This window comes from Euleptes europaea, chromosome 5 (assembly GCF_029931775.1).
Source record: "Euleptes europaea isolate rEulEur1 chromosome 5, rEulEur1.hap1, whole genome shotgun sequence".
Lineage (NCBI taxonomy): Eukaryota > Metazoa > Chordata > Lepidosauria > Squamata > Sphaerodactylidae > Euleptes > Euleptes europaea.
In genome coordinates, this window is record NC_079316.1 from 54,176,829 (window position 1) to 54,203,197 (window position 26,369).

Below are 26,369 nucleotides of genomic sequence, written 5' to 3' on the forward strand. Positions count from 1 at the left end.
CTGGAGATCAGTTGTAATAGCGGGAGATCTCCAGCGAGTACCTGGAGATTGGCAACCCTAGCAGCACTTCAGGCATGTTGAAGGTATGGCTCACATAATCCCTTCATATAAAAATATAAAAAACTAGATGTTAAGGAGCTGGGTTCTGGCTTCCTCCCTGACATGCTTGTTTTGTGAAGGACATTTGTGGTGGGGGGAGGTCTGGAGGAGTACTGAATCATGTTTGCCTTTACAGCCTAAACTTAGTGGTCCAGCCCAGAAAAAGATTTACCATTTCCATGGTAACTAGACCTGAATTGCAGTAGTAATGCCAACTGAGCATTCTTTCCCTTTGAGAACATCTGCTGCAGAAATCCATTTATGCATATTTTAGTTTTAACAATTCATAGGGAGTGGTTCTGAGCATGTATAGGCTGAAGGGGATTAATTTTTTGACAACTAAAAGGGAGGCAGTTCAAAATTAGACCCACCCCCTTTCTTGCTAACATGTGCTGTTCTGCAGTGGATTAGGGAACATAGAAATTAATACTAACAACCAGCTCTCCCTTTGCAATTGTTCTGGTATTAGAGCTGATAATTGTTCTCTTTGAGGATGCCAGCCTCCAGGTGGGACCTGGGGATCCCCCACAATTACAGCTCATCTCCAGACTACAGAAATCAGCTCCCCTGGAGAAAATGGATGTGTTGGAGAGTGGAGTGAACTCTATGGCATTTTACCCCACTGAGGTCCCTGTCCTACCCAGGCTCCATCCCTAAATCTCCAGGAGTTTCCCAACCAGGATCTGGCAGCTCTTCCCCCATCCACCGCTGGTGGCCAGGGGGGACCTGGCAACCCTTGTCCTCTTCATTGGAGGTGTTGTGAGAGCAGAATGAATGATCGGCACCTAATGTACTTAAATCAGGGGCCTTTAAAAAAAAACCAATCTGGAAGATCTAGAGAGAAACTTAAACTACGCAAAGATACAACAAAGACACTATTTCAAGCTCTGTCTTTGGGCCTAGTTCACTCCTAATTCCTCAAGATGAAACACCATCTAGTTGCCCAGGGTGTCTGTTGCCAAACAGCTCTGTGACGAAATTGCTGTAAATCTGCTCTTAAACATTCTGCTGGAAAATGCCGTCAAAGGCAACAAGATGATTGTTGTGTATTCCTTTCTCTTCGGTGCCTGAATTGTTTTACAAAGTTTGGTTAACTTTTGCACGGCTCTTTCCCTCTGAACAAGGCATTTTTTAGGCGAAGCAACTTTTTCAGATTGTAAAAGTAGGAGACCATGTAGGTATTCACCAGCATTTTATTTAATGCACCCAGGAGTTCTCCCACAGTGCACAAATATTACATAATCTAAAATTCCTGGAGACTCTGTTCCCAGCCTGCTTAACCCTAAAGGTTCGTCATGCATATATCGGCAACTGCTGCTGCTCTTGCCAAACTTCTCCTGGCTTGCCAGACCTGAACCTTTAGCCTATCTTGGCAGGAATTCGCCTCCATGCCAGCCACATCTCTGCCAGTTGCAACCTGCCTTTCCTAGTCTTCATTTACCCTGTCCCGGAGCAATGCAACTATTAATCTTGGTTGACGTTTTCCAAAATACTAATTGAGAAGTAAGATAGCAGACGATCCAGCCCTAAAGGTAAAAACACTCTCCACTTAATGGCCTGCTTAATCATAACCAAGCACTGGGATCCCTGGGAGAGGCAAGGAGAAGGAGGTAATAGATTAGAGCAGGTGAGAAAGAAAATCCACTAATGAGGTTGTGGGGGGGGGGAGGTTCGGTATATGGAGGGGAGTGGGGCAAGCAGTAAAGAAAAGTTGATGAGTTTTCTCTTGCGGTGACACTAGCTGTACACGAGAAGAATTCTGGGAGATTCATAGAGCATTTGGGGAATTCTCCCCAAAATATTTCCACAAACTACCCTACACTGGCATGAAATATTTTGTTGAACTAATAATCTAGAGCAAGAGTCCCCAGCATGGTGCCTGTGGGCTGCAAGGCAACCAATGACACCTTACCAGGTGCCCACCAGGTACTTTTAGAAAGTGGCCAGGGTTAGATTGCCCAGCAGGGCTTTTGATTGGTTGTGCAGATTAGAAGGCATCATGTTAAACAGAGCTTCTGTCTGAAATGTTGAAGAGTTACCATGAAATTTTGCAATTGGCTTTGCTTCCTGTTGCAGCCATTTTGTGATTGTGCCCTGCACCCTGTGTCAGAATTCCAGAGGTGCCCACCAGCTTAAAAAGATTACAGATTCCTGAGCTAGGCTGTGTTGTCTCATATGAATTCATATTAGGGTTGCCAGGTCCCTCTTCGCCACCGGCGGGAGATTTTGGGGGTGGAGCCTGAGGAGGGTGGGGTTTGGGGAGGGGAGGGACTTCAGTGCCATAGAGTTCAATGGCCAAAGCGGCCATTTTCCTCCAGGTGATCTGATCTCTATCGGCTGGAGATCAGTTGAATTAGCAGGAGATCTCCTGCTACTACCTGGCAGTTGGCAACCCTAATTCATATGGATTCCTCATCCACCTGTTCTTTGTGGGTGCATATTTGGTCCTCTTGGATTTACTCTCTGTAACTTCTATGTTTTCATTCATTCTGTTCACTTCTCTAATAAAAATATTTTATGTTTGTGTTTTGTATGATCGGAAGGCAAAACTTCCTCTTGCCCAAAATCACTTGCCCCATCCTGACCCCATATCTAGTGCTCAATTTCGAAACAGAGGGGCTCAGTTCGGATGGGGAAACTAATCTTCTGAACTTATAGCCCTTCTGCAAATTTGTTTTTGTGTTATAATTCCCTGTAGTTAGTTAGTGGTAAGGGAAATATCCTCAGTACCTGTTATGGTGCATTTTAATTTATTCTTGCTTCATCTTTTCTGGAATTGAAAAGAGATGCCAAGACTTAGTCCTGATGAGCCCTGGCAAAACCTAAGCAATGCCCATATTCATATCTAATATGTTTTTTTTTCAGGCCCATTGTCTTCTTATGTGCTAGCCCAAACACTCGAACAACCTTACAATATTCTGACATGCAATTTCTGTACCATTGTGTATTGAGGAAAAAATAGATGTTAGAGGTAAACTCTTATTGTTTAGTGCTAAACTCATTTAAAGCAAACAATGGTCTTTTATGCATGGCTGTTTCTCACTGTCACCTGTCCTACGACATCGGGTCTTTGTGTTGATTATGCATGCCATTTCTGACCATCTGAGGTTGCCTCGCTCTCCTCCTACATTTCCCCATGCTTTACCCACGTTTTCAGAGACCTGTTTTATCTCGAATTTGAAAGGCAGGGGGAGAGCGAGGCGACCTCTGACAGTTGGAAATGGCATGTATAATCAACACAAAGACCCGAAGTCATCCGAGAGGTGATGGTGAGTGAAACAGCCATGAATAAAAGACCAGTGGTGCAAACCATCATACTTGGTTTATTATGGGAGACTTTGAAAAATTTGGTCATAATCACACTATCTCTCATTATTTATATGCAACACTTTAAAGGCAGTGTTGTGGCAACCTAAAACTTAATAGATAGTTGTGTTATGAGCTTTCATGGTCCAGAACCTCCTTCATCAGATGCATGAAGTATCCTCGGTTGGGAGATTTTATTTAATATCTGCCAACTGAAGATACCCTTCATGCATCTGATAAAGTGGGCTCTAACCATGAAAACTATGTATAACTCCCCAACTGTGTGTTTGCACTCATGCAAGAGATACAGTGTGCAACATTTATGAGTTACAGCAGTCACCAAAGATAACATAGTCTATGTTGGGTAAGAAAATCATCTGGATTGAAAACCCAATGAATGCAATCAAATTCCCTGTGTAATTTTTATTCAGCATTTTGATGCTGGAGTTTCCTTCTGAAGTTCCTTTGCTGAGTAATGGAGGCTTTCTGGTCAACAACATGAGGTTGGAATGTTCTCCCCCTGGTATCTGATTTTTAGGTTCATGGCAGTTTGGCTTTTGGTGGAGAACATAAATTATGGTTAGATAGTTTCTGAGAATGAAACAGAAACTTTTCAGGATTGTCCTTAAGCATACTGAGACCGCAGTCTTACAAAACACTTCCCTGTGAGTAAGCCCCAGTGAATAAAATGAGACTTGCGTATGAGCAATTAAATACCAATAGTTTGACTTGTGATGTTGTAGGCAGATTCTTGTGCATTGTGGTATAATAAGGATTTGTTTAACAAGTACATAAATTAGCTACCAATCAACCTTTCACCTGAGTGCTTCTAGCAGCCTTCTCTGAAGCAGTATGGAAACCATACCATGAAGTAGCATCGGTTCTAAAAGATGCAATGAACCTGATGGTGTCTTTTAACATGACTTTTCTGAGTTACTATAAAGCTGCAGGTATCTGTGTGTGTGGGGGGGGGGTAATTGCTCTGTGTAGTTCTTCAAGCACAGGATTAGAAACCTCTGTGTATCAATACTGCATCACTAAGGCATATCAATATTGTATCACTAAGGCATAGGCACTTTCACACATGCTAAATAATGCACTTTCAATCCACTTTAATGATTGGATTTTGCCATTTCACACAGTAAGATCCAGCTGCACAGTGCATTGAAAGTGGGTTGAAAGTGTATTATTCAGCATGTGTGAAAGCACCCTCAGTCTGCCAGAATCCTGGTGATATGTCTCTTTTCCTGTGACATATTAGTTTGCTTAGAAGATTTCCAACTTGGATTTGCCACCTCAGGAGTCCACCTCAACAATTCCATGATGGTTTCCTATGATCTTTTCAACCGGTGGCAATGAAAATGTTTGTATTATACCCATGGGGAACACAACTTTTTATAAGGGCTGGGCATAGAGGTCTGATCCTAAACCATGTGAAATAACGAGGATTATCTAGCCATCAGTGTTATCCTTTCAAAGTATTGCCTTCTGCAGCTTCCTTTAGAAAGGCTGCAACTGCTTATGGAACAAGTCCAGCAGAACTCCAGTAACATTTGATAACTACTAACACTTCTTGTAAGTACTCTTGTCCGACACTATGACATCAGGCAGGAACATGGTGAGTTTAGAGATTTTGTGAAAATGATGGAGAGGAGCCTTCTGGCCGTTATTGGCTAAGTCGGCCTAACATAGTACATTTCTCTGGATGCCATTGGCTGAGCTGCTCATGTTGTAGAGAGGACCAAGGACTAGGGAAGGGGGTAGGAAGCCTTGTCAAGATGGTAGGAAGTGGTCTGGAAGTATGAGAGGAAGTGAAATCTGGGATGGAAATGAAAATTTGGAAAGGAAATTGGTGGAGAAGAGTGGTACCAAAGGTGAAATGGGCTGAAATTTCATATATTAATTTGAAATAGCTAATCAAAGCTTTGACTGCCGGCCTGAACTAGATGTCTGTTTACCCTATTTTTTAACACACACACACACACACAGATTTCCCCATCTTCCGCCCTACTTCACTGATTTACTTTTCATTGTGTGTTTGTCATCTGGTGTACATTTTAATCTACCTTTTCCTTCCCACAACAATCCCTCACCATCACTTTTCCATGGGGTACTCCTGTAACAGAGTAAGTTTTCTTTCTGGGTGAGAGCTTTATAACACGCACTCAGACCCTTCGCACAAGGACAGAAGGGGAGGGAGCCCATGAGTGTATGCATGAGGTTCTCCCCTCCACTCAGCTGCATCAGAAATATATTGTATTCTCAGCTAATCCCGTTCATTACAGCATAATAAAACACATAATAAAAATGTAATTCATTTTTCCTGAGTATTCCATCTCACAACATCTTGGCAAGCTATTAAAAATTTGTCTTCATTTTTCTGGCAAGAGCCTTGTACCTTTTCATCTTTAATTTATGAGGGCAGCATTGCAATTGACAAGTCTTATTGCGCGGCAGGCTCCTACATTATTTATCAGCCATTGATTGATGGCTCATCCTAGACCCATCCTTGCAATATGCTAAACTGGAAGTGGTGGGAGGGGGTGGGACAGGAGGCTCACATGGCAAGCAGATGGGAATGAGCACGAGGGCTACCCCTGATCCTCATTTCTTGGAATGGGGCTTCAGTCTTTTCTCCTTAAAGTCAAGGCAAATTTTGTGAGTGAATGTCTCATGGAGCACCAATACATTTTTGTCTTGGAGTGCTAGTCCTATTCTGAAAGCATAAAAACAGCCATAGAACACACCACTGGTATGTTCTATAGCACTGTTCAGTGTATAAAGCACCTGACAATTACATACTCTACTACACCCCTGCAAGACAGGTGAGGGTGAAAGACAGTGAGTACCCAAAGTGATCCAGTAATAATTGTGGCTAAGCAGAGGATTGAGCCTGGCTAAATGTCTCCCACAGTCGTACAGCACCTCTGTATAATTTCTAACAGTGCAAACCTAAACAGTTACACCCTTCAGTCGATTGAAATCAATAGGCTTTGAAGGGTTTAGGATTGAACTGTAACTGATGTTTGATTTTAACCTTCTCAGTTTACCTTTTCAATAAGTTTCTTGACTCATTTTTGAATTTTTATTTTTATGCAGTCCAGCATGCTGGGAACAAGGAGCAAAAACTGAAAACCATCCAGCTGAACAACCAACAGGAAACCAAATGTCTCCACTTATCTGAAAACAATCTCTCCCCCCCACACCTTCAAACCAAGGAAACCAAACAGATGCGGAGTGAAATGGAATTCCAGTGATAAGGAGCAGTCACAGATAAAGTATGGAGATGACTAACAGGAGTGGATCAGCTGGATTTGAAAAGGAAATTTAGTAGCAGTAGAATAATAATATCAAGCCACTGAAAGAGGCAAGAGAGTAAAAACACTTCAACGTAAGAACAACAGGATATGGGGAAGGGAGAAGGATCTACCAAAGAAAACTGACATAGTCATAGCCAACAGAAAAGGTTCAAGGAAAAGCAGAAGACAAAATAGAAAAGGGATTTTAAACTTTAAAAAAACAGGAATACACACTGTGGTGATCTAACAGAAAAATAAAGGAATGAACTACTAGTGCCAATCGAAAAAAAGAGGCAAACTGCAGAATTGCTGAAAAGCAAATTTTAGCAGAAGAAAGGTCAGGTGAAGTCACATATCACTATAGCAAAAATCTACAGTGATATGTCGATTACTGATTTCTTTTTAAATCCAAAAATAAGGCCCTTCAGTGGCTTGGGGGTGGCCACAGGTGACTGCAGGGAACTGAGGCAAGGAAAATAATTCTGATGTAGGCAAGACCAGCAAAAAAAATGCAGACCTTCTCAGCCACACGATGGGCAAAGGTGCTCTGACTACAATCTTTTCCAAAAGAATCATACCAAACAAGATTTGGAGAAAATTACAACAAAGTGGTGGGGGGGAATACAGAAAGTGGATGATTATGACACGTGGATGCTTCAAAACAACCCTGTTTCGTTTCAGATATGAAACCACAACAAAACCTCTGTGTAGAAGCAGCTCCAAAACAACCTGTGAGCATCTGCACATGAAAACTGGTAGGTAGACAAAGAAGGACCGACCCTTCCCTCGGCCACAGCTTCTCTCCTGCAAATGAACCACCGTGTATTAGCATTAATCAAGCAAACATGAGAACCTTGTATTTTCTATGTGACACATAGTTACCCTTAGTTATAAATAATTTTGGCAGGATCGGGCCCTGAGGGTGGTGTTTCCTATATTCTGCTACCTTTGCCATCTCACACAAAAATGTACTACTCTGCAAACACAAAGAGAAAGAAATGTGAGAAGAGAAAGTACATCTCAGTTTCCAGAGGGTTAGGTGCCTTCTATCGAAAAGTTCCAGCTCTGAAAGAGACAGGATTAGCCTGCTCAAATTATTAGACAGAGGTTGGGGAATTAACTTGGGGGGGGGTTAACATTTTAAAAGGATTGGGCTCTGAATACAGAGAGGGAAAAGAAGATGACAAACTTCTACAAGCACAACATGTAACAGTACTAGAGGTTTTGAAGTGGAAAAATAGATGTATTGTGGAGATCCAATGTATGAAGCCATCTTGACCAATACTACAGATAAATATTAAAATATACTGTAATGATATTGAGTCAATAAAACATCCAAGGAGTAAAATACACCATAATGGCCACTCTTTGTACTGTATGACTGTTACATATGACCACTCTTTGTACTGTATGACTGTTACATATGACCATTATGGTATATTTCACTCCTTGGATGTTTTATTGACTCAATATTTAAATGTGATATAGTGCATCTTACGATATATATTTTTACATTGGATCTCCATAATACATCTATTTTTTTCACTCTGAAACCTCTAGTACTTTTGCATTTTTTTTTAATGAAGAATGCAGGCCAGAACGTGGGCTCCCAAATATAAAGTTAGGGGGAATTGGGGGTCTGGGTCTCTCTCTCCACCAACCCCATCTTTTGTGTTTGTCACTTATAGCCACCTACTAGGAAGAAATCTGGCCAGATGGCATATTTCCTTAAGGCAGCAAATGAAGAATTGATTTCAGTGTTCACCATACCACGTAAGCACATTCATGAGCAGAATCAGTTCTGTACCTTCAAGAAAACAGCAATATCATATGCAAGAGAGAAAAATTATACTCTTTATTTGGAATATGTTGCCTTATTTAAAGCTATACAGGAGGTATGACATGGAATCGATGTGGATTCCTGCTTGGTAGCATTGTTTTGAATTTGGTAAAATAAACTTTGAACATAACCAAAACACTTTTTTTTTTTTTTGGTACAAAAAATCAATTCAAACAATCCATTATAAGTTTCAAAGAGTTGGATGAGGTCTTGTTAAGAGTAAACAGAATAAAAAGCGCATAGCAACCCCTGAGCCTGCAGCAAAGATGGCATTTATAAAGAACCAAACAAACAACCCCAGCCTGGTTTGCTCGGATTAAAATAAGTAATTTGCTCCAGGGATGAAAAGAACAGAAAACAGGATTAAACTGCTGACCTTCAGCTGTCTTGTGGGAAGCCAGTACTGGCCAGTTATGTTTCTCACCCCATTTTGCAAGCACACATAATGCATCATCAAAAATATCAGGCTCTTTTTGGATTTTTGGGAGGGGGGAAAGGAGGACTATTATGCTGAATTTAAATAAGCAATCCTGCTACTGGTGAACCTGATGACAAACTCAGTTTCAGAACTCAGTTTCAGCTACAGTATCTGAGCTTTTAGCAAGTGGTATTGGAAACTTGGTTGTACAATATAGGATAGTACTAGTCAGAGGAATGTTTACTTCTACAGCTGTTGAGTGCTTTATCATTTTAAACCATCAGCAACACCCTTTCTTCTTGCTCCTCCTTTGTCTTTGACTTTTCAAAGCACATGAGGGTGCAACGGAGCAGATCCCACTGAAGTTGCTGTCAAGGCAAGAATTCACTGAATCTGTGCATGCTACATGGCAAATCAGACGATCCTTGCATTGAGCCCTTAGTCTACATGGCAGACAGAAGGAACTGTGGGATCACAATGCATTGCATAGTGCAATGATGCAAAAATCTTTCTACTGATATGCTGCTTTTTGGAGGAGGGGGGAAGTTTATCAAGTATTTAGCTATGCCTTCAGTATGTGCAAACTCTGGTAAATCACAGCTATTGTAAGAAAAGTGCTGGTGGGCAATGGTTACTCATTGCTGCACACAGTGAAGATGGCCATTTGTGCTTAAAATGGATTTAACATATTTTCTGCTTGACACAGATATTTGTGATCTCACTTGCTACACATGTTTGTGCAAGCACATGCCCACTATGCACAACAACAATATCTGTGCTCATAACCATGGGTATTGGTGAAGTAGGGGATTGGTGTTAGGGGGAATTTAAAAATTTCTCATTTTGGAAGAGGCCATCATACACTTTGAATGTGTGTGGGGGGCAGGGTGTGCTAGCCTACCACCACTACATTTGTACTGAAGCAAAAGTCAGAGTAATATGCTGAGCTGGCAGAAATTATCCTCAACTTAAAAGCTATCAGTGTTGTGTATTTTTCCTCATGCCTTCTTTTTCAACAAAGCAGTGTTATCTCAGTGTGAAAGTGACCGAAGAATGATATGATAAAGGAAATGCAAAGGCATACTGATCTTTTTCTTCCTCACCTCTTGGGATTCTATAGTTTCTGAGGGTCAGATTAAGGATATATTTGTTCCAGTTGATTTCTGTATGATTTATAGTTCAAAATAATACATGATACTCAGGCAGTTCACACCCTCATTCCGTGTGCTGTTCAGGTTAGTGTCTCAGTGTGGGATTTTTTTTCATGAATGTTAGTACCGCATTAAACAAGTACTAACTTCATTTTTATATCCTTTACAGAATCCCACAAAGAAATTCTACCACCTTTTTGATACTGGAGTAAAGTTTTTGTTACCTGAACCAAAAACAGAGCACAATTTCAAGAGATGGAAGCGAAAACTCTATGGAAAACACCCAAAAAGCTTCAAAGGAATTACAGGGAAGAATACAAAGCAAATATGTAAGGAACTACAACAGAGGAACACTGGCACAGACATACTGTCTTGGGCTACCTAAACTTAACCACTTGGGAAGCCTTGCATCTAAAACACCTATGATAGAAGCTCTCTATACCTCTACAATGCATCTTGGTATAAAGCATAATCATTCTACAGTACTATTAACATTTTTTTTAAAGCCTGGATCTTGACCAGTATTTTAACTATAAAATTAACAAGTTGCAGATATGTCAAAAGCATAATGGCCATGACAGCCCCTTATTAAACAGGAGTTATTGCAACTTCTCTGGAGCTCTGCCTGTGGACTTCCAGGGGGCATCTGGTTGGCAACTTTGAAAAGCAGGATGCTGAATGTAGATAGGCCTTTGGTCTGATCCAGCAGAGCTCTTTATGTTTTTAGAAATTTGCCCTTCTCATTTCAAGCAGTGGCCTTTCCAAGCTTGCTGTCCCACACAACTACCCAACTTTAAACAGGTGCACTGCCCACCTCAGGTCTCTTTGGGCAAAGCCCTTCTTCTCAGCAACCTGTCATAGGACTCACTTGAAGGTTGGACAGATGGTCACACCTTATGGCTTTCTTTCTCAGCCAAATATATACTCATCAGAGCTAAAATAAAGATGATTTTTAGATCTGGGGATTTATTCACTTGAATGTCCTATAATAATGGAGGCAACCAAAAGGCCATCTGACCCAATCTTTTTACAACAAACAGCTCGTTGTCTAAAAGCACTCCATAGATAAACTCACTCAATGCAAACCACAATGTTCCTCACTGCAGTGCCAGCAAGACAAATAGCCTGGGGTGACCTTAACTTGTTTACTTCCTTTAAAGGCCCTGTATATTTCCATATATGCATGTTTGACTAATCTTCACACTGCACCACAGGTTGTGCAGTCCTATAGATATTTGTAAATGTATTCATGTACATGTATGCTTTGCTTACTAGGAGGAAGAGGTTTTGCTGTAAAAGGATTCTATGTATCAATATTTTCAGTATGAAGAGAATACAGCCATTTTTGTATGAGCATATTTTGTTTGTGAAAATTAAAATGATTTGGAGCAAAATTAAAATTATTTGTAGCCATGATAAAAATATGTAATGTGCATACTGTAGCCATTTGTATAGCACTCAACACACAATTCCCCCCCATAAAATAGCAAGTTGTTCTTCCCATTGCAATCTATTCTTGAGGGATTCCACACAGTCTATGTATTCTCCTCCCCCAAAAATATAATTTCTAACAGTTCATAGAGACCACATACACATATGCACACCATTTTGAATTATGCATAATATGGGGGCTGGGTTTGCTTGAAGGTTCTAACTTTTCTGGCCCTGACTCCTAAATGGGTCATGACTGGAATGTTTCTGCTTTGTTCAGGAGTATGAGTATACATCACAATGACAACCACATTGCCACAGTAAGATCTACCTATGGTTCACCTGAATCCAAGAAGGCTATATCAAACACATAGGACCTGCCAAGATGTGACAGCCAGTAAGAAAGCAGCATTTCAAAGGAGTTATACAATAACAAAAAGTAACTTCCTCATGAGGCGCACCGGATCCCTGGTTGTTGTTCTTCATCCTGTCCTGTCTGCTCCACACCAGGGTAGTACGAAGAAGCCTCTTTCAAAGCCCTTTGTTAAAATAGACGACCTCAATGCCAGAGTTTTTCTCTCTGATCTGAGCTTGGAGTTCAGGTTCCAGGCGACTCACCTTCATTGAGCTGCAAAAGGAAGGACAAATGATACAGTGTTTACAGCCCAATCTTGAAACCCCATCACTAGCACAATTCTAACTGAAGTGACACCCAGAAGCTGTGATGGAAGCTGTGGGCTTTGAGCATTAGAGCTCTCAGTATCCAGTGGGAAGAGAGAGAAAATGTCTATGATTATGTTATGAGATATGACGTGAAAGCTTATTATAAATGTGGCCTTTGAAGAACCTCATCCACCATCTTTCCTACTAGCAGATGCCAACAGAACTCTGATTCTAAAGGCAGAACAGGGAGAACTGCCTGATGCCATCATTGTTATCACCCAGGTGCCAGGCTAAATCCATACTCTTCACACAACCTTTAATAATAATTATCTTTCAGGGTTAGGGTGTTGTTGTTAAAATGCACCCAATGGACTGACGTGTTTCCAAATGTAGCAAACTGCCTTGAAGATTGCATAATGGAAACAAACAACATACCATGAAAGTGGACTTATTATTTTTGTTATTATTGTTGTTATTGTCATTCTTGTGGCTACACATTTGGTAACACAACCTTATAGGAAAACTGGAGCCTCACAGGAGATATCCGCAAAGCTAAATCATACAAAAGTGCAGAAACTGAGTCAGTATTGCATAGTGGTTAGACTGCCAGGTTATGATGGGGAGACCTAGTTTCAAAACCACATTTAGGCATGAAAGCTCACCTGAGTGACCCTGGGCCAGTCACTTTTTCTCACCCCAACCTACCTCACAGGGTTGTTTGGAGGATAAAATGAAGGAGGGATATTGCCTTGAGCTCCTTGGAGGAACGGCAGGATAAAATGTGATAGATGCAGAATAAATTATTCATGAAAGCAAATACAGACAAAAGTTTTACTTGCATAATTTTAAATAATTCAGCCATTCTTGGTGCAGAATTTGGGTTATCTTGGTCAACAATCTGGATTAAAAAATACCAGTGCGAAGTACACATAGGCCATTTATTCATGGTCAATTTTGATGCTCACTCAAAGCTCTTTTTAAAAATGCAACTTAAAAAATGCAAGTTAATCCAGGGAAGAAGAGGAAATTAACCCATTAGAAAAGTTTTAATTGCCTGGTTTGGGATAAGACATTTGGGAACTGCATCCTAGATCTCAATTTTCTCATACAAAATATATTTCAGCGAAGCATCCTGAACCAACACCTACTTAAAACCGTCAGAGAACATTACGTGCTAAGGCATGCGGCAGGGTTGCTCACCTTTTCTGTGGGAAGAGTGCACAGCAAAGAGGCGTAGCAAACACCAAGCTGCAGAAGGAGAGACAAAAACAGGAGAGATGCTTTCTAGTTGCCTTTTCTAATTCAGGAAATTCCTGACTCTCTGGGGAATATGATCCTTATCAGCCACAGAAGACAAAGCCCAATTTATGTGAGTCCATATGATTTGAGCACATTGAGGGCTGGTTTCTGGTACATGGTGGGTAAGGAATGTATTTGGGATACAAGATGCCCATATCCACATCAAGTCTTCTTTCTAGTCCAACAAGCATTTTAAGGCTATTCCTTTCCTGTGCTGGAGTGCTGATTTAGTCACATTTTTAAAGGAGAGGGTTGAATAGCATGTCAGCAAAGTTGTCACCATTACCGATAGCTATGTAGATCATGCTGCAGTAGAATGGGGCTTGGGTGTGTCACACCAAAGTTAAAATGTGATTGGGGCACACTTTGGCTGATCATGCTAACACAACAACAACACTGAGATATTGTGGACTGAAATACCAGTATTCAAAAGTTGCATTTGAATCTTAAACCGGTAAGATCGTTCTTCCTGACAATCACAGAAAATTCATAAGGACCAACACAGAAAACCAAGAAACCTGATGCAAGGCTAGTACTAGGGATCAGCCTGTAGGGCACTCACCAAGGCCCATATGCCCCATCAGGGTTCCCACTGCCAACCCTTGGTGCCCTTGGCTTGTTGCTTCTTCCTCATGGCCTTCCCTCTTTTTGTGAGTGAGCATTGACAGAACTGAGAATGGAACATCCCCTCCCTATGAGCAACTGCAGCAACTGGACCAAAAGGCAGAGGAAAGCAGTAAGAAGGTGGGCCCACTTAAGGGGGGACCACTGATGAAACCTTGGTCAAGCCTCCTCCACACACACAACAGCTCTAACAGTCACACCTTGAGGAATAGGGACTCTTCACGCATCCAAAGTGCATCAGGCTTGTGCACAATCTTTCTACTTTTGCTCTTGCTAGCCATGTGATCTTTGGTTGTATTCAAAAGCCATGGCTACATTACCCATCTTATCTGCAAGCTCTAGGAGCTGTTTTTGAAAATCCTCACAGCCTGTCCTTCAAATAAGAAGTAGTCGGATTTGCACCACAGAGACAGAGGGGGGGACCGAGGGAAAGGGAGAGGGGGGGACAGAGGGAAAGAGGGGGGACAGAGGGGGGAGGGAGGGAGGGAGAGAGGGGGAGAGAGAGAGATTGCTTACCACAGACCCACCAGTCCAACCTGCAGAGGGGCATTCAGCCAGGGGTACCGCTGAAGAGAAACACAGGGGAGATCTTTATGCTCACAGTGGTTCTGGTTAGCGATTTTTAGAGATGCAGCTGTTTATGTAGCAACAATGTTAATATGTTTCTTGGGGAGACTTTTTCTGAGCCTGATCTCCAAGAATGACCAGCAGAAAGTCTCCTTGGTACTTTCAGATGCTATTAACCTTCATGGAAAAACTGTGTTAAAGAGCTCAGTGGTAGTCTCACATCATCCATTTATTTGAGTTAGTTGTTCAGATGTCCTTTAATGAAGTGATCAGTATTACTGTGATCTGCTAAGGACCTTTCTGCTCAAACCCAGGTTTCTTCGAACAAGGAGAAGACTAAGTTGCTTCCACACAGTTGATTTGCTCTGTCCCAGCTTTCAAACTGCAGTGGGGGCGAGGCGGGGGGTCAGAACATCAACATAATATCACCCTCCTCCCATCATCTTCCATGGTCATTCCCCTGCCCCTTGTTCTGATGTTTCCAAAACATCCTTTGATCTGATGCTTCCAGAAACATCAGACCCAAAGTGGGTTACTCCACATATGGATGGGAAGGTACAGATTTCCAGATCTCCCCACTCACATCTGGTGCCATTCCCCACCACATCCTCTTACACCTCCATTCTCCCCACCACTAGCAGGATTTTTGCCTTTTTTTAAATCAGTAGTACATGAATGACGGTTAACACTGTAGTGACATACCTAGTACCAAAACTGCCCCCCAAAATCCGGCACTGGTGGAGAAACCAGAGTATTGCCCTGTGTGGCCCCCATGTGAAAGCAGCCCAACATTAACCAAGCTATTGACAATCTGGAATGATTTACTTAGCAATAAATACTTGGAGGGCGATGGAGATGCGTAGGGGAAACTCAGAGGCATTAAAAGACATCCCAATTAGGCATACAAGAAAAGGGAAACTTAGTAAAGACCTGCACAAATTTACATCCCACTAGTGATTATGTCAGGAGATTAGGAAAAATTTTTAAGGTTTTAGAGTATTTACAGGTTGAATCTCACACAAGAGAAATAAGGGTAGTGTTAGTAATCCTGTGCACATGCCACATTAGCCTCATGGTGGCCTCAAATACCATGAGGTAAACATGTTTGTTACAACATGGTTTTGTTTCCTTTTTACCTCAGATTTTCTTCCTGCAAAATAGGAAGAAAGCCACCCTTTAGCAAAAGTTTGTTGCTTACACCATTTTAACCTGTCACACTGTTTTGAAGATAGCAGCCCACACTGTTTACAAAAAAATATACACCCTCTTCTGACTCACATCTGTAATGGTTTTTAACAGCAAGCATTAAAAAAAAACTGGCTCTGTCATCTTGAACAGCAAAGCAAAAAATGTGGTCAGGAAAGCAACAGGAAAACTCACAGGTGTGGGATGAAAAACTAGGAGGCCTGTGAGCTCAGAGAAGACCCAGAAGAACTTACCTTCAAAAAAGCTCTCTTCTCTAGTGCATTCATGATCACAGGAGGGATGGCTGTGCAGAAGGAAAGAGGAAAATGGTATGAGACATATTTCCCCAGCTGGTTGTCTCTCCAAGGAAGAGAGAAAGAGATCTGCATCTCTAAATTCAGGCTTTTTTGTTTTCAGGTGGGCTGCCTGAGGCTGGGTGCGGCTCATGTAACAATGGATGGTTATCAGACTTACAGCTCTATCTAAGTCAGGGGTGCCCAACGTGGTGCCTGTGGCCACCATGGCACCTGCCGACACCTTTTCTGGCGCCCGCCAAATGTTTTTAAAAAGTAGGTGGGGCCTGGTAAGGCTTTTGCCTAGCAAGGTTTCTGATTGACTGTGTAGATCTTTTAAAATGTTGTTTTGGCAGCAACTACCACTACAGCACAAGGATCTACACTGAAGGTCAGCTGTAGCAGTCACTTTGTGGCTGGCTCTGCCTCCTGTGGCAGCCATCTTGTTGCTGCACCCACCATGCCGTGGCAGAATTCTAAACATGCCCACAGGTTCAAAACGTTGGGGACCCTGATCTAATGCCTTATCTAGCATCAACTGTACCCTTTGATGAATTCAGTAAGTTTTTTTAAATATATTTTATTAAAGAATTTAGACATTACAATCACATAGACATACTCATACACACACAGATTAATACTTCTTCCAAGGAAATCACTGAAATCAGTGAATAGTTGTAGATAAGCCAATAAATGATCAAAAGTCACTCATTTATACAATAGATTCCACTTAATAATAAACTGCTCTAAGTTGCATACATATCATATAAGCATCTTGCGCTTTAACTTTAGCAATTTTCTAATTAATCAAAAATCTGAATTCTAACATTGCTTCACCTTATAATGGCTGAAAGCCTGAAGAGAATTTCTATTCTTTTTTTTAAATGCCAACAACTCAGGTTCCCCAGACGATAGTTTGCAAACCCCTGGCTTTTCGTTTTCAAGGATGCTTGATGCTTGGCATGTAAAAGTAGCACTGAATTAGATAGTATGTGATAGGGTATATACAATATTTTTTTAACTGATAGCATTCTTACTGCATATATGCAATGGTCTTATATTTCACAGCAGTTGATAGGTAACACTATATGTGACAATTCAAAAGCATGATATTTCCCACTTGATGCCTGCCAAAATCCAAAACATTCAGGAGATACCAGCAAATCAAACCACTCATTCGGAGCTAAAATGTTCCCATTCAAACTTTGCCTCAAAACATCTAATTCAAAACCCTGGCTGGAGAAACTGGAAGTATTTAGAGCAGCTGCCCATCCAGGAACCACTTACCCATAGCAGGTGCAGCCATGCCAATGCGGGATACCACAACCTGCGTGATCGCTTGCTGAGCTGCCTTCTTGGACTCACCCAGTCGGTTCCCATTCTCGTCTAAAATGGGGATACCAAACTTTAGCTCCCTGTAGAAATGGTTCAGGAAAAAACACAGCCCTTTAATGTCATTTTTTCTCTTGCCAGAAAGGTTTTCTGAGCTCCAGCTGTCCATTCTCCCTGTCTTCCTGGGGCACAGCTATACATTATGTGTCATTCCATGATTTATCCATAAATGTTCTGCAATGGAGAAAAAAGCAGCTTGCAAGGTGAGGGAATAATTGAATGACATAGTTCTATACCCCAAATCGGGATAGGTGTTTTAAGCCATGTCTTCCTGGTTCGTTTCACAAATAAGATGGACAGGACCAGTATGGTTCAGGACAGTCATTCAATACCACCACACCTGACCACACACACCATTCCTTTAGAACTGGCACCACACTAGGTTCTACTCCAGATGTGAGAACAAGGCGGGCACATGTCACACTAGCATGTCTATAATACACAGTGGAGTATTCTGAGTATGCATCGGGACCAAGCAAATGGACAGGTCAACACACAGCCTCATAGTGCTACCCCAAGCAGAATCACACTCTTCTAAGCCCATTGACTTCAAAGAGGAAAGACACTCTTTGCTACTGTGTTATTCATCTGACATGGTACAGTTTTTAAAATGCTGTGCAACTGTAAGAAATTGGCAGGAGCTTGACATTGTGAAGCAGTGTCCCCCATCACACTTAGTGCAGGACAGGACGCCATCTTACCTCTGTCTCATTAATGGGATGTTGATGCAGTTAGCAGCTGCCACAGCAGCAAAAGGCACATAGCGTCCAATGATTGGTGGCAAATGCTTCCAAGGAGGAAGGTTGAAGAACGAGAAAGAGAGATTCATATTATAAACTGAATCAGTAACAGAGGTAAACAGAATGACTTTTTGCAGATGTGCAAATCCCCAAGGCAATGACTTTCATCTTTGCCACTGACTGCCTGTGCAACTTTGAAGAAGTCTCTTCATCTCTTCTGACTACAGTAATCCTCAGCCCTAGTCCTCCTGCCATGCCAGATGCAGTATAAACTAATTCATCCACGCTACTAAACTACATGCAGGAAGGAAGGGTTGGAAGTCTTGGCTTGTTCTATGAAAATGTAAAGGAATTCTATTGTAAGCTTCTACAGTATTTCCACGTTTCCATATGTCAAAAATTACAATCCCACTTATTGGAATAAATAGAGATTGCACGGTTATACCACTTGGCAGATTCTGTGGTAATGCAGTAAAGAGAGAGGATCACTTACTGTCAGGGAGGCAGGATTTCTTACGACGCAGCAAGGCTACCTGATTGCACAGAGATCTCCTTCTAACTGTGCCTTAATCCAGCAATGAGGACTTTCCCTCCAGGCCTCCTCCTAGGGAGAATGCCATTCTGTGGCAGGGCAGGCAGAGCCAGTCAGTTCCTTACCTTAGTGAGGGACTTGAGTCCCAGTGCCGTCACTACAGCTCCAGTGGTAGCGCTGATGTAGGCGGTGCCCAGCTGGCTGCAAAAGAAGCAGTACACCTTAGCAATTTCTATCAATAGAAATAACTTTCCCTCCAACCCTAACCCTGGGAAAGACCCTCTGATAATGGAACCCCCAGACCCCCATCCCTACCCTCTCCCATATAAAGAAATGATGAGTAGCCACCCTTCTTCAAACCCTTCATAGCACTACCAACTTCCTCCACCTGTTCCTTCCGTATCTTTCTTCTCTGGCCTCTGCACACAGCAGCTTTGCCCTTCCTAACTTGTTTTCCACTGTCATTTCCTTTGCCCAACTCTCAGCTTCCAGGACACAAACCACAGAATTATTGTTTGCTTATCAAGTACACATGAACACATAAGGCTGCCTCAGATAAAATCAGTTCTACCACTCTTCTATCAAGGTCAGTATTATCTACTCTGATGGGCAGTGGCTCTCCAGGGCCACTGGTGGAGGTTTTTCACTTCACCTGCTGCCTAATCCTTTTTACTGGAGATGCTGGGGACTGAACCTGGGACCGTCTCCCTGCAAAGTTGATGCTCTACTACTGAGCCACAGTTCTTCCATGCACCAAACCACACAAACAAAACACAATTTCATAGTGTGCCTTGCTGCTGGACTATATGAAATAATCAAAAATCTCTCAGCATGTGCAGAATAACCACAGTTCCCATTCACAGCCTTCTGGGATTAGGCTTCAGGGCATTCTGAGTCAGATGGTATGCCTTCCAAGCAAGCATAAATCCTAAAATAGTCTTCCAAACAGCCACAGAGGTGCTTGTGTTTGTGTCCAATGACCTTAGGCGGGACTTAAGTTCCTTCTTACTTGACAGTGATGGGAGCATCTCCACTCCGGTTGGTGTAGTTGACAATGGCATTAAACGACTGGTTCATCCATTGCCAGAATACCACAGCAGGTGTTGTTCTGCAAGAAAAGAGGAAGTTAATGACTCACACAGACCCATGGGGACAAAAAGAAAGGCAACTGTCACAGAGGCTATTCAGTGTGTGCTTGCCCTGGCCCACTCACACTCTTGCTGGTGCATACTTGTGTTCTCATACATTCGCAGCTTTGCATTTGCACAAGTCTTAAGACACTCTTATACTTGTTCCTCCATATATTCACATTTCTACACACTGCCAGCTCTAAACACACAATGCATTGTGTCATATGGCTTCTTTCACACACCATATGCAATGTGCACATTCTTGCTTTTAACTAAACAAAGTATAGTTTTATATGCGTGTTTGTTTCTAAACATACATCTTTGCACACATGAAGCCCTCTGCCAACTTGCACAACTATGCATACATGTAGCATTTCAAATTTTAAACATCTACATTGCATTTCGGAGCATGCACAGCCACAGCTATATGTCCCATAATCTTCACAGTCCTGCACATGAAGATGTCATGCTTTTATGTACAATCACACACTACTACATAGTGGTACTCACTCTGCAATTCATGGAGAGCCACATTCACAATTACCATTAACCAAAACAGCCATATTTATTTCCATTCCTGGCATAAGACTTGTACCTCTGGGAGGTTCACAGCTGTTCTTCTGGCACTTTTTCAAGGTGGAAACCACCTGCCCATCACATGCTCCAGCAGGCAATGACCTTGGCCACCTTTCTGAAATATGGGGCAGGTGCCACACTGATAAATGGTGCTCAGAAGAACCACAGGTGGCAAATCAAAGAACCACATGTGGGTCCCATGCTACTGAGTGAGTTTCACCGGCATAGAAACACACATATAATAACTGTCATGACATCTTAGCCCGTGCAGCCTAAAGGAGCCCTTTGCCTAAGCAACTGAGCTCAGGCCAGTCCAGGGCCAAAAAGGCAAATGTTTAGACAATGCCACTTCCACCGCCTTACACACTTCTTACACAGCATGTCCCTCATCTCCAGACTTAGCAGTGAGTTGTCTCACACCCTCGCCCATGTTCTGAACCTTGCCCATGCAAGACAGTGGACACTGGAAGTTGTGTACATGCCTGTAGAAGGTGAGCATGCATCCAGTGATGGTCATGTTCATGGGCACCTGGGCAGACATGCGCCCAACCAGGATCATCTTCTCGCCTGTGTCTGGATGGAAGGCTGAGTCATAGATGTATTTTGCCTGCCATAGCTGGTCCTCAGTCAAGCCTGGTGACACTTTCCCCAACCTGGAATGAACCACAAAATCAAAGAATGTTGGAAGTAGGTTGGAAGTAGGTAGGGGAAAGGGAATCACTATATTGTGGAATTAGATGCAAGAAGAATACATTAGTAGTACTGGGAGAACAGGTTTTGGAGCAAAGAGGCATTTTGGAAAGGTACGGCTATCGAGTGCTTCTCTCCTACCTCCTCTACATGGGTATACCCCTTGAAATGCAATGGATCAGACCTCGTGGCCCATTTGCTCTGGAGCCCTGTTGTGGACAGACTAGAACAAATTTCTTCATAGGTTTTTGTTGACTCAAAATCTTGGCTGGAATGAAGTGTTTAGGGATTGCTATGGCCTCGAACTATGCCAAAACTCTTGTCCCCAAATGACCACTGATCCACATGAGTTCAGGGCTACACTGTCCCCAAAATAAACCTTCTTCAGATTCAAGCTTCACCTTTTCAACCCATCCTTCCAACCCAAGCACTCATTCTGCTCCCTGTTTGCTTCTGCTCACTGTTTGCCTCCTATACTTGCCATTACTGAATGGCAGAGAGCCACTGGAGACTGAACACACCGAAGGACATGAAAAAACCATCAGTTACAACAAAAGAAGAGAAAGATGATGGCTGAGAGCCACCGTCAAACCAGGTGCTTTAAAAGCTTCCCCTGCAGGATACCACACCTGCCACCGAATCTGCAGCCCCCTTGTCATCACCTCCCCCAAAAAACCAAAACAATCCCCAGACTAACAAGAGAACCTGTAATCCACAATCACCCTCCGGGCCTCTTCCAGGGTCTTGCTAGAGAGCAGAAGGTTGCGGGGATCTGTCACTGTGAAGAAATGTTTTGCTCTCCCCATGAAGGTACTCTGGTCCCATCGTGGTTCCTTGATGTTGATGTGCAAGGGCAGTTCCCCTGACATCCTCTGCGGGGATCCAAAGAGAGGGGACAAAACAATTACATCTCCGCAAGATGACACAGGAAATAACAGCTCTGCCTGAAAGTGAAGAGCCTGCAATAGTCACACTCACTTGAGGGCCTCTGCCATTTCATATTGTGCAGAGCCCCATCCAGCCACAATGGTTTGGGATCTAGATGCAGATCTGGAGACTGCCAAAAAAGGCACCAAATATTTCTGCAGGTAATTTGCTTACTTCCTCTGAGCCTGGAGACATGAAGAGTAGATGCAGCCATTGCTACAAATACCAACATTACAACTGGGGGAAAACTCCATGGTGTCTGGCTCAGTAGTAGTCCCAGGGATTGAATGAAGACCATTCCCTTGAATTCTCCTTCCACCTAGTAGAGGCACACATGGTCATCCTTAAGAGGTGGCATCTGGCTTAGATCACTTTTACATGCCAAAATGTTGCAAGTGACATCTGTCCAGGATACAGCAGTCGACATGTCTCTATATACAAGAGTTAGGACTGGGCCCAATCTGGGGTTGCAGAGATATCTTCAGAGTACAAAGGGGACATGCTTCTACAGATCCCTGTGATGGGGACAAACTGCACAGGTTCAGGAACATCAATCAAGCCCATCATACCTCCCTGATCCACCACATGGACTTTTTAAAAATCATGATGCCTTGTTTTACTGTGCCTGAGAAATATCACTTCTCTAAAGCTTCCCATTCCTGCCCCACAGACTGTCCCCTGAACCCTTGCTGCTGGCAAGCGCAGATGCAGGCTACATCTGAACACATGGGGGATTTCCTTGTACTGCTTTAATCCGTTGACACAGATGCTAACAGAATCAGGACTATCCTATGCAAAGCAGGGAAGAGTCACAGCCAGCTGTGAATTTATCCCTCAGTCTGGTACCAGCGGCACAACGGCCTCTGAACACTTGGGCTGACAAGGATGTTTGGTACAAGCCTTCATCCAGCTTGGGTCCTGTGGGATAATAGTCTCACAGTCCAATCCTAAGCATGCCTACTCAGAAGTAAGTCTCACTATGTTCAGTGTTGCATACCCCAAGGTAAATATGCACAGGATTAAACCCACATGGTGCAATCATAATCTGAATTACACCCTTCTAAATCAATGGATTTAGAAGGGTATAACTGTTTAGGATTGCTCTATTAATCTACCTTTCAAGTCTCTGCTTTTGAAGGGCTTGAATGTTTACCTTCTTGCTTGGTTTCAATCACCCATACTTATCAGTGCAATCCTATGCAGAGGTACTTCCATCTAAGCCCATTTAAATCAGTGCAGTAACTCTGCAGAGGATTGAATTGTCGGTCAGGTTCTCTAAGAAAGCTGATTTTTGAGCAAGCTATTGGTCTGTTCCTTAAGACAGTCACTGGGGAGAAGCTTGATTCTGTGATGGCAAAACAGAGTACATACTTGAAGGGAGGAGAGAGAGCATCACCTGAGTTAAAAGTGGTAGTTATCAGGGTGAGAGACGTGGAGGATGTTTGCAAATGGGAGGGGACGACAGCAGCAGGAGACCCAAAGTCCTATAAAGGGGGGAGTTCTGTGACGTGTGTACATAATATAGAAAGGAAATTTTAATATATGTTAAGAAGACTCACAAAGTTTTTCTGTAATAATAAATGGAAACTCACAAAGACTTCCCCCCTGCCCCACTGTTTCCTCTTTCCATTTCCTGAAAGCCCCCATAGCCTCTCCCCCTTTCCTGCCCCCTTCTCTCCTTCCCACCAAAAAGCCAACCTACGTTTATCTGCCCCTCTGTCTTTCCCTCTCCCCATTGCCGCAGCCTCTACCTAGGAAAACTGACCCAATTGTATGGTGCCAGCTGCTGGGCCAGGCCCACTTGCATGGTAGGAAACACTCCAGGATTTGTGGGGGCACCTCACTTCCCCCTATATCCCTTCCCTGCTCTATTCCTTTTTGACCTCTGCCTGACAATCCCCGTATCCTGTATCACCATATCAATTTACACAATTAAAAACAATCACTAACATTCCCACATCGAACTTGTCCCTTGTCATTTACTACTGACTAGCAGTGATCTTGTATCATCTCTAATGAAACAGGAATTGCAGCTAAACCTAAGAGATCCTCATTGGATGTTTAACCAACTTCAAAGCCTCAGGTGAAAGACACTCAGCAACCTCTGTAAGAAAATGCTCTGGGCTGATGATAGCATCATGTCTCTGCCTAAAGACCATGTGTCAAAAATTTTACAATTTAAAAACAAAAACAAAAAATAGCAACAATCCTTCTTCCATCCAGCAAACAGAGAAGGCAGCAACAACAAGATTTCCTCTAAAATCAGAACTCAACAAGATCACTTTTGTACCTCCTGGGTGCACAACTCTTACATGTACATAGAGACATTGAAATCCCCTCTCTCCCTGCCACTTCCCTGATGATCTGGTGTTTTGTTCACGAGTGACTTTCCACATCCTTGGAGTACCCATTCTTGAAATATCAAGGTATTACCTGGTCTTCTGGAAACTCAGGCCTTCTACTTCTGGCAAGAATATGCCAAAACCAAAGTCAGATCAGACACATGTCAAGCAAGGGCGGTCTTAGCCAATGGGCAACAAGGGCAGCTTCCCCAGCCCCTGTGCGGGGAGAGGGTCTGACTATCCATGGCCCTGCCTCCCCAATGGAGGGGGAAAAGAAAAAAACAGCAGATTCCTACCACCACTAGAAGTAGTAGTGTTGGTTTTTATACCCTGTTTTTCTCTACCATAAGGAGTCTCAAAGTGGCTTACAATCACCTTCCCTTCCCACCCCATAACAGGCACCTTATGAGGTAGGTGAGGCTGAGAGAGTTCAGAGAGAACCGTGACTGGCCCAAGGTCACCCAGCAGGCTCCATGTGGAGGAGTGGGGAAATAAACCCGGTTCTCCAGATTAGAGTTCACCGCTCTTAACCACTACACCACGCTGGTTCTCTACTCACTATTCACACCCATCCCACCCAGGGGTTGCACTGCCCGCTCACAGCAACAGCCGCTCATGCCTGCCCCATTTGGGGCTCAGGCAGCTGGCTCAGCAGAAGCTACTAGTGCCTAGACCTAGACCATCTAGGGCTTCGGCAGCCAGCTTCCAGTAATGGCTCACACCCACTTCACATGGGAGGGAGGGCTGCCCCTTGCTTGGCTGGCAAGGGGGGGGGGTCAGTATTGGTAGTACTGATTCTGCGGCCCTACCCTGGACTTTCCCCTAGAATCACTAAGGCCGCCTCCGATGTCAAGTGATGTTCAGTTTAAGCTGCCTATTACTTCAGTTGAAACTGAGCCAATTTTTTAAAAAGAGGAAATATATAGAGTTTGTTTCATTTTAAATGTCGAGGTGGTTGAAAGAAGATCAAGATACAATGTTCCCAAGATTGTGGAGGAAGAATACTTTTAGTGATGCAGCATCATTTGCATCTTCCTCTGATGCATTCTTAAGAAGCAACCTAAATGAAGTCACCAGAATTTAAATCAGCCAGAGAGAGGGAATCGGCTCCTACAGTGGAGGAATTTTCTGAGGAAGTGTTGGTTGCCCTTTAAATCATATTTTCCATGTCCAGGGTATTACCCAGGCAATAAGTAAAAAAAAAAAAACAAATGTCATACTCTCTGAAACACAGAAAAATGTCAGCTTCCAATATTCATACATTCTCTTTAGTAGGGATAATCCCTTTGAATAAAATCCCTGTGAAGCACAGCAGTAAAAAACACTGATAAAGACTTTATCTTCAGTATTATTAGAACAAATACTTGGAAGGTCTCCCATAGAGATTGCATACAAAGGACATGCAGGGATACAGATTGCAATTTTATGGATTTAAGGGTTATTCCAATCATAAGGTGAAAGTGGCAAGAACAAGCAAATTAATCAAGTTCAGGGGGAGATGGGGGGGGGAAGGAGCCCATCAACCATATCAAGGGGTCACCATCCTTTCCCTTGGTTACCTGGAAAAACTTCACAAGCAAGATGATAATTTTATACCTTCTCAAGCAAGATGGCCCATTTCTATGCCTGCTGCTGGTCTACAAGGAGAACAGAGAGATGGATTTGGTAGGAGGGAAAAAAAGCTCCATGTTAAAATATTACTTCAAACTACAGTGCTGGGATCTCTCTCAGACTTGCTGTTTGCTAATTTACAGATCACTTTAACTTGAGCTAAAAGTGGATGACCAACTCAGTCTATAGATCCAGAGCAAGTCTACAAACATGGGTTTGCATAATACTTGATCTATGTTAATATTATGGGCTCA

The 26,369-nt window shown here is 42.8% G+C and overlaps 1 protein-coding gene across 2 annotated transcripts; it reads right to left on the reverse strand.

Moving 5' to 3' along the window:
- Positions 1-12,028: 12,028 nt before the first annotated feature.
- SFXN3 (sideroflexin 3) lies at positions 12,029-26,137 on the reverse strand. Of its 2 annotated transcripts, XM_056850295.1 has the most exons (11): positions 26,064-26,137; positions 21,941-22,107; positions 21,028-21,198; positions 19,849-19,947; positions 18,965-19,040; positions 18,269-18,354; positions 17,463-17,590; positions 16,137-16,186; positions 14,647-14,696; positions 13,408-13,455; positions 12,029-12,172 (listed from the first exon to the last, which is right to left on the reverse strand). In XM_056850295.1, the coding sequence occupies exons 2-11, from the start codon at positions 22,102-22,104 to the stop codon at positions 12,076-12,078; spliced, it is 969 nt and encodes a 322-aa protein (XP_056706273.1). In that variant the 5' UTR covers positions 22,105-22,107; positions 26,064-26,137; the 3' UTR covers positions 12,029-12,075. The 2 variants fall into 2 exon arrangements, with proteins under 2 accessions (XP_056706273.1, XP_056706274.1); XM_056850296.1 differs by lacking the exon at positions 26,064-26,137 and having other exon boundaries at positions 21,933-22,064.
- Between the last annotated feature and the right edge of the window lie 232 nt (positions 26,138-26,369).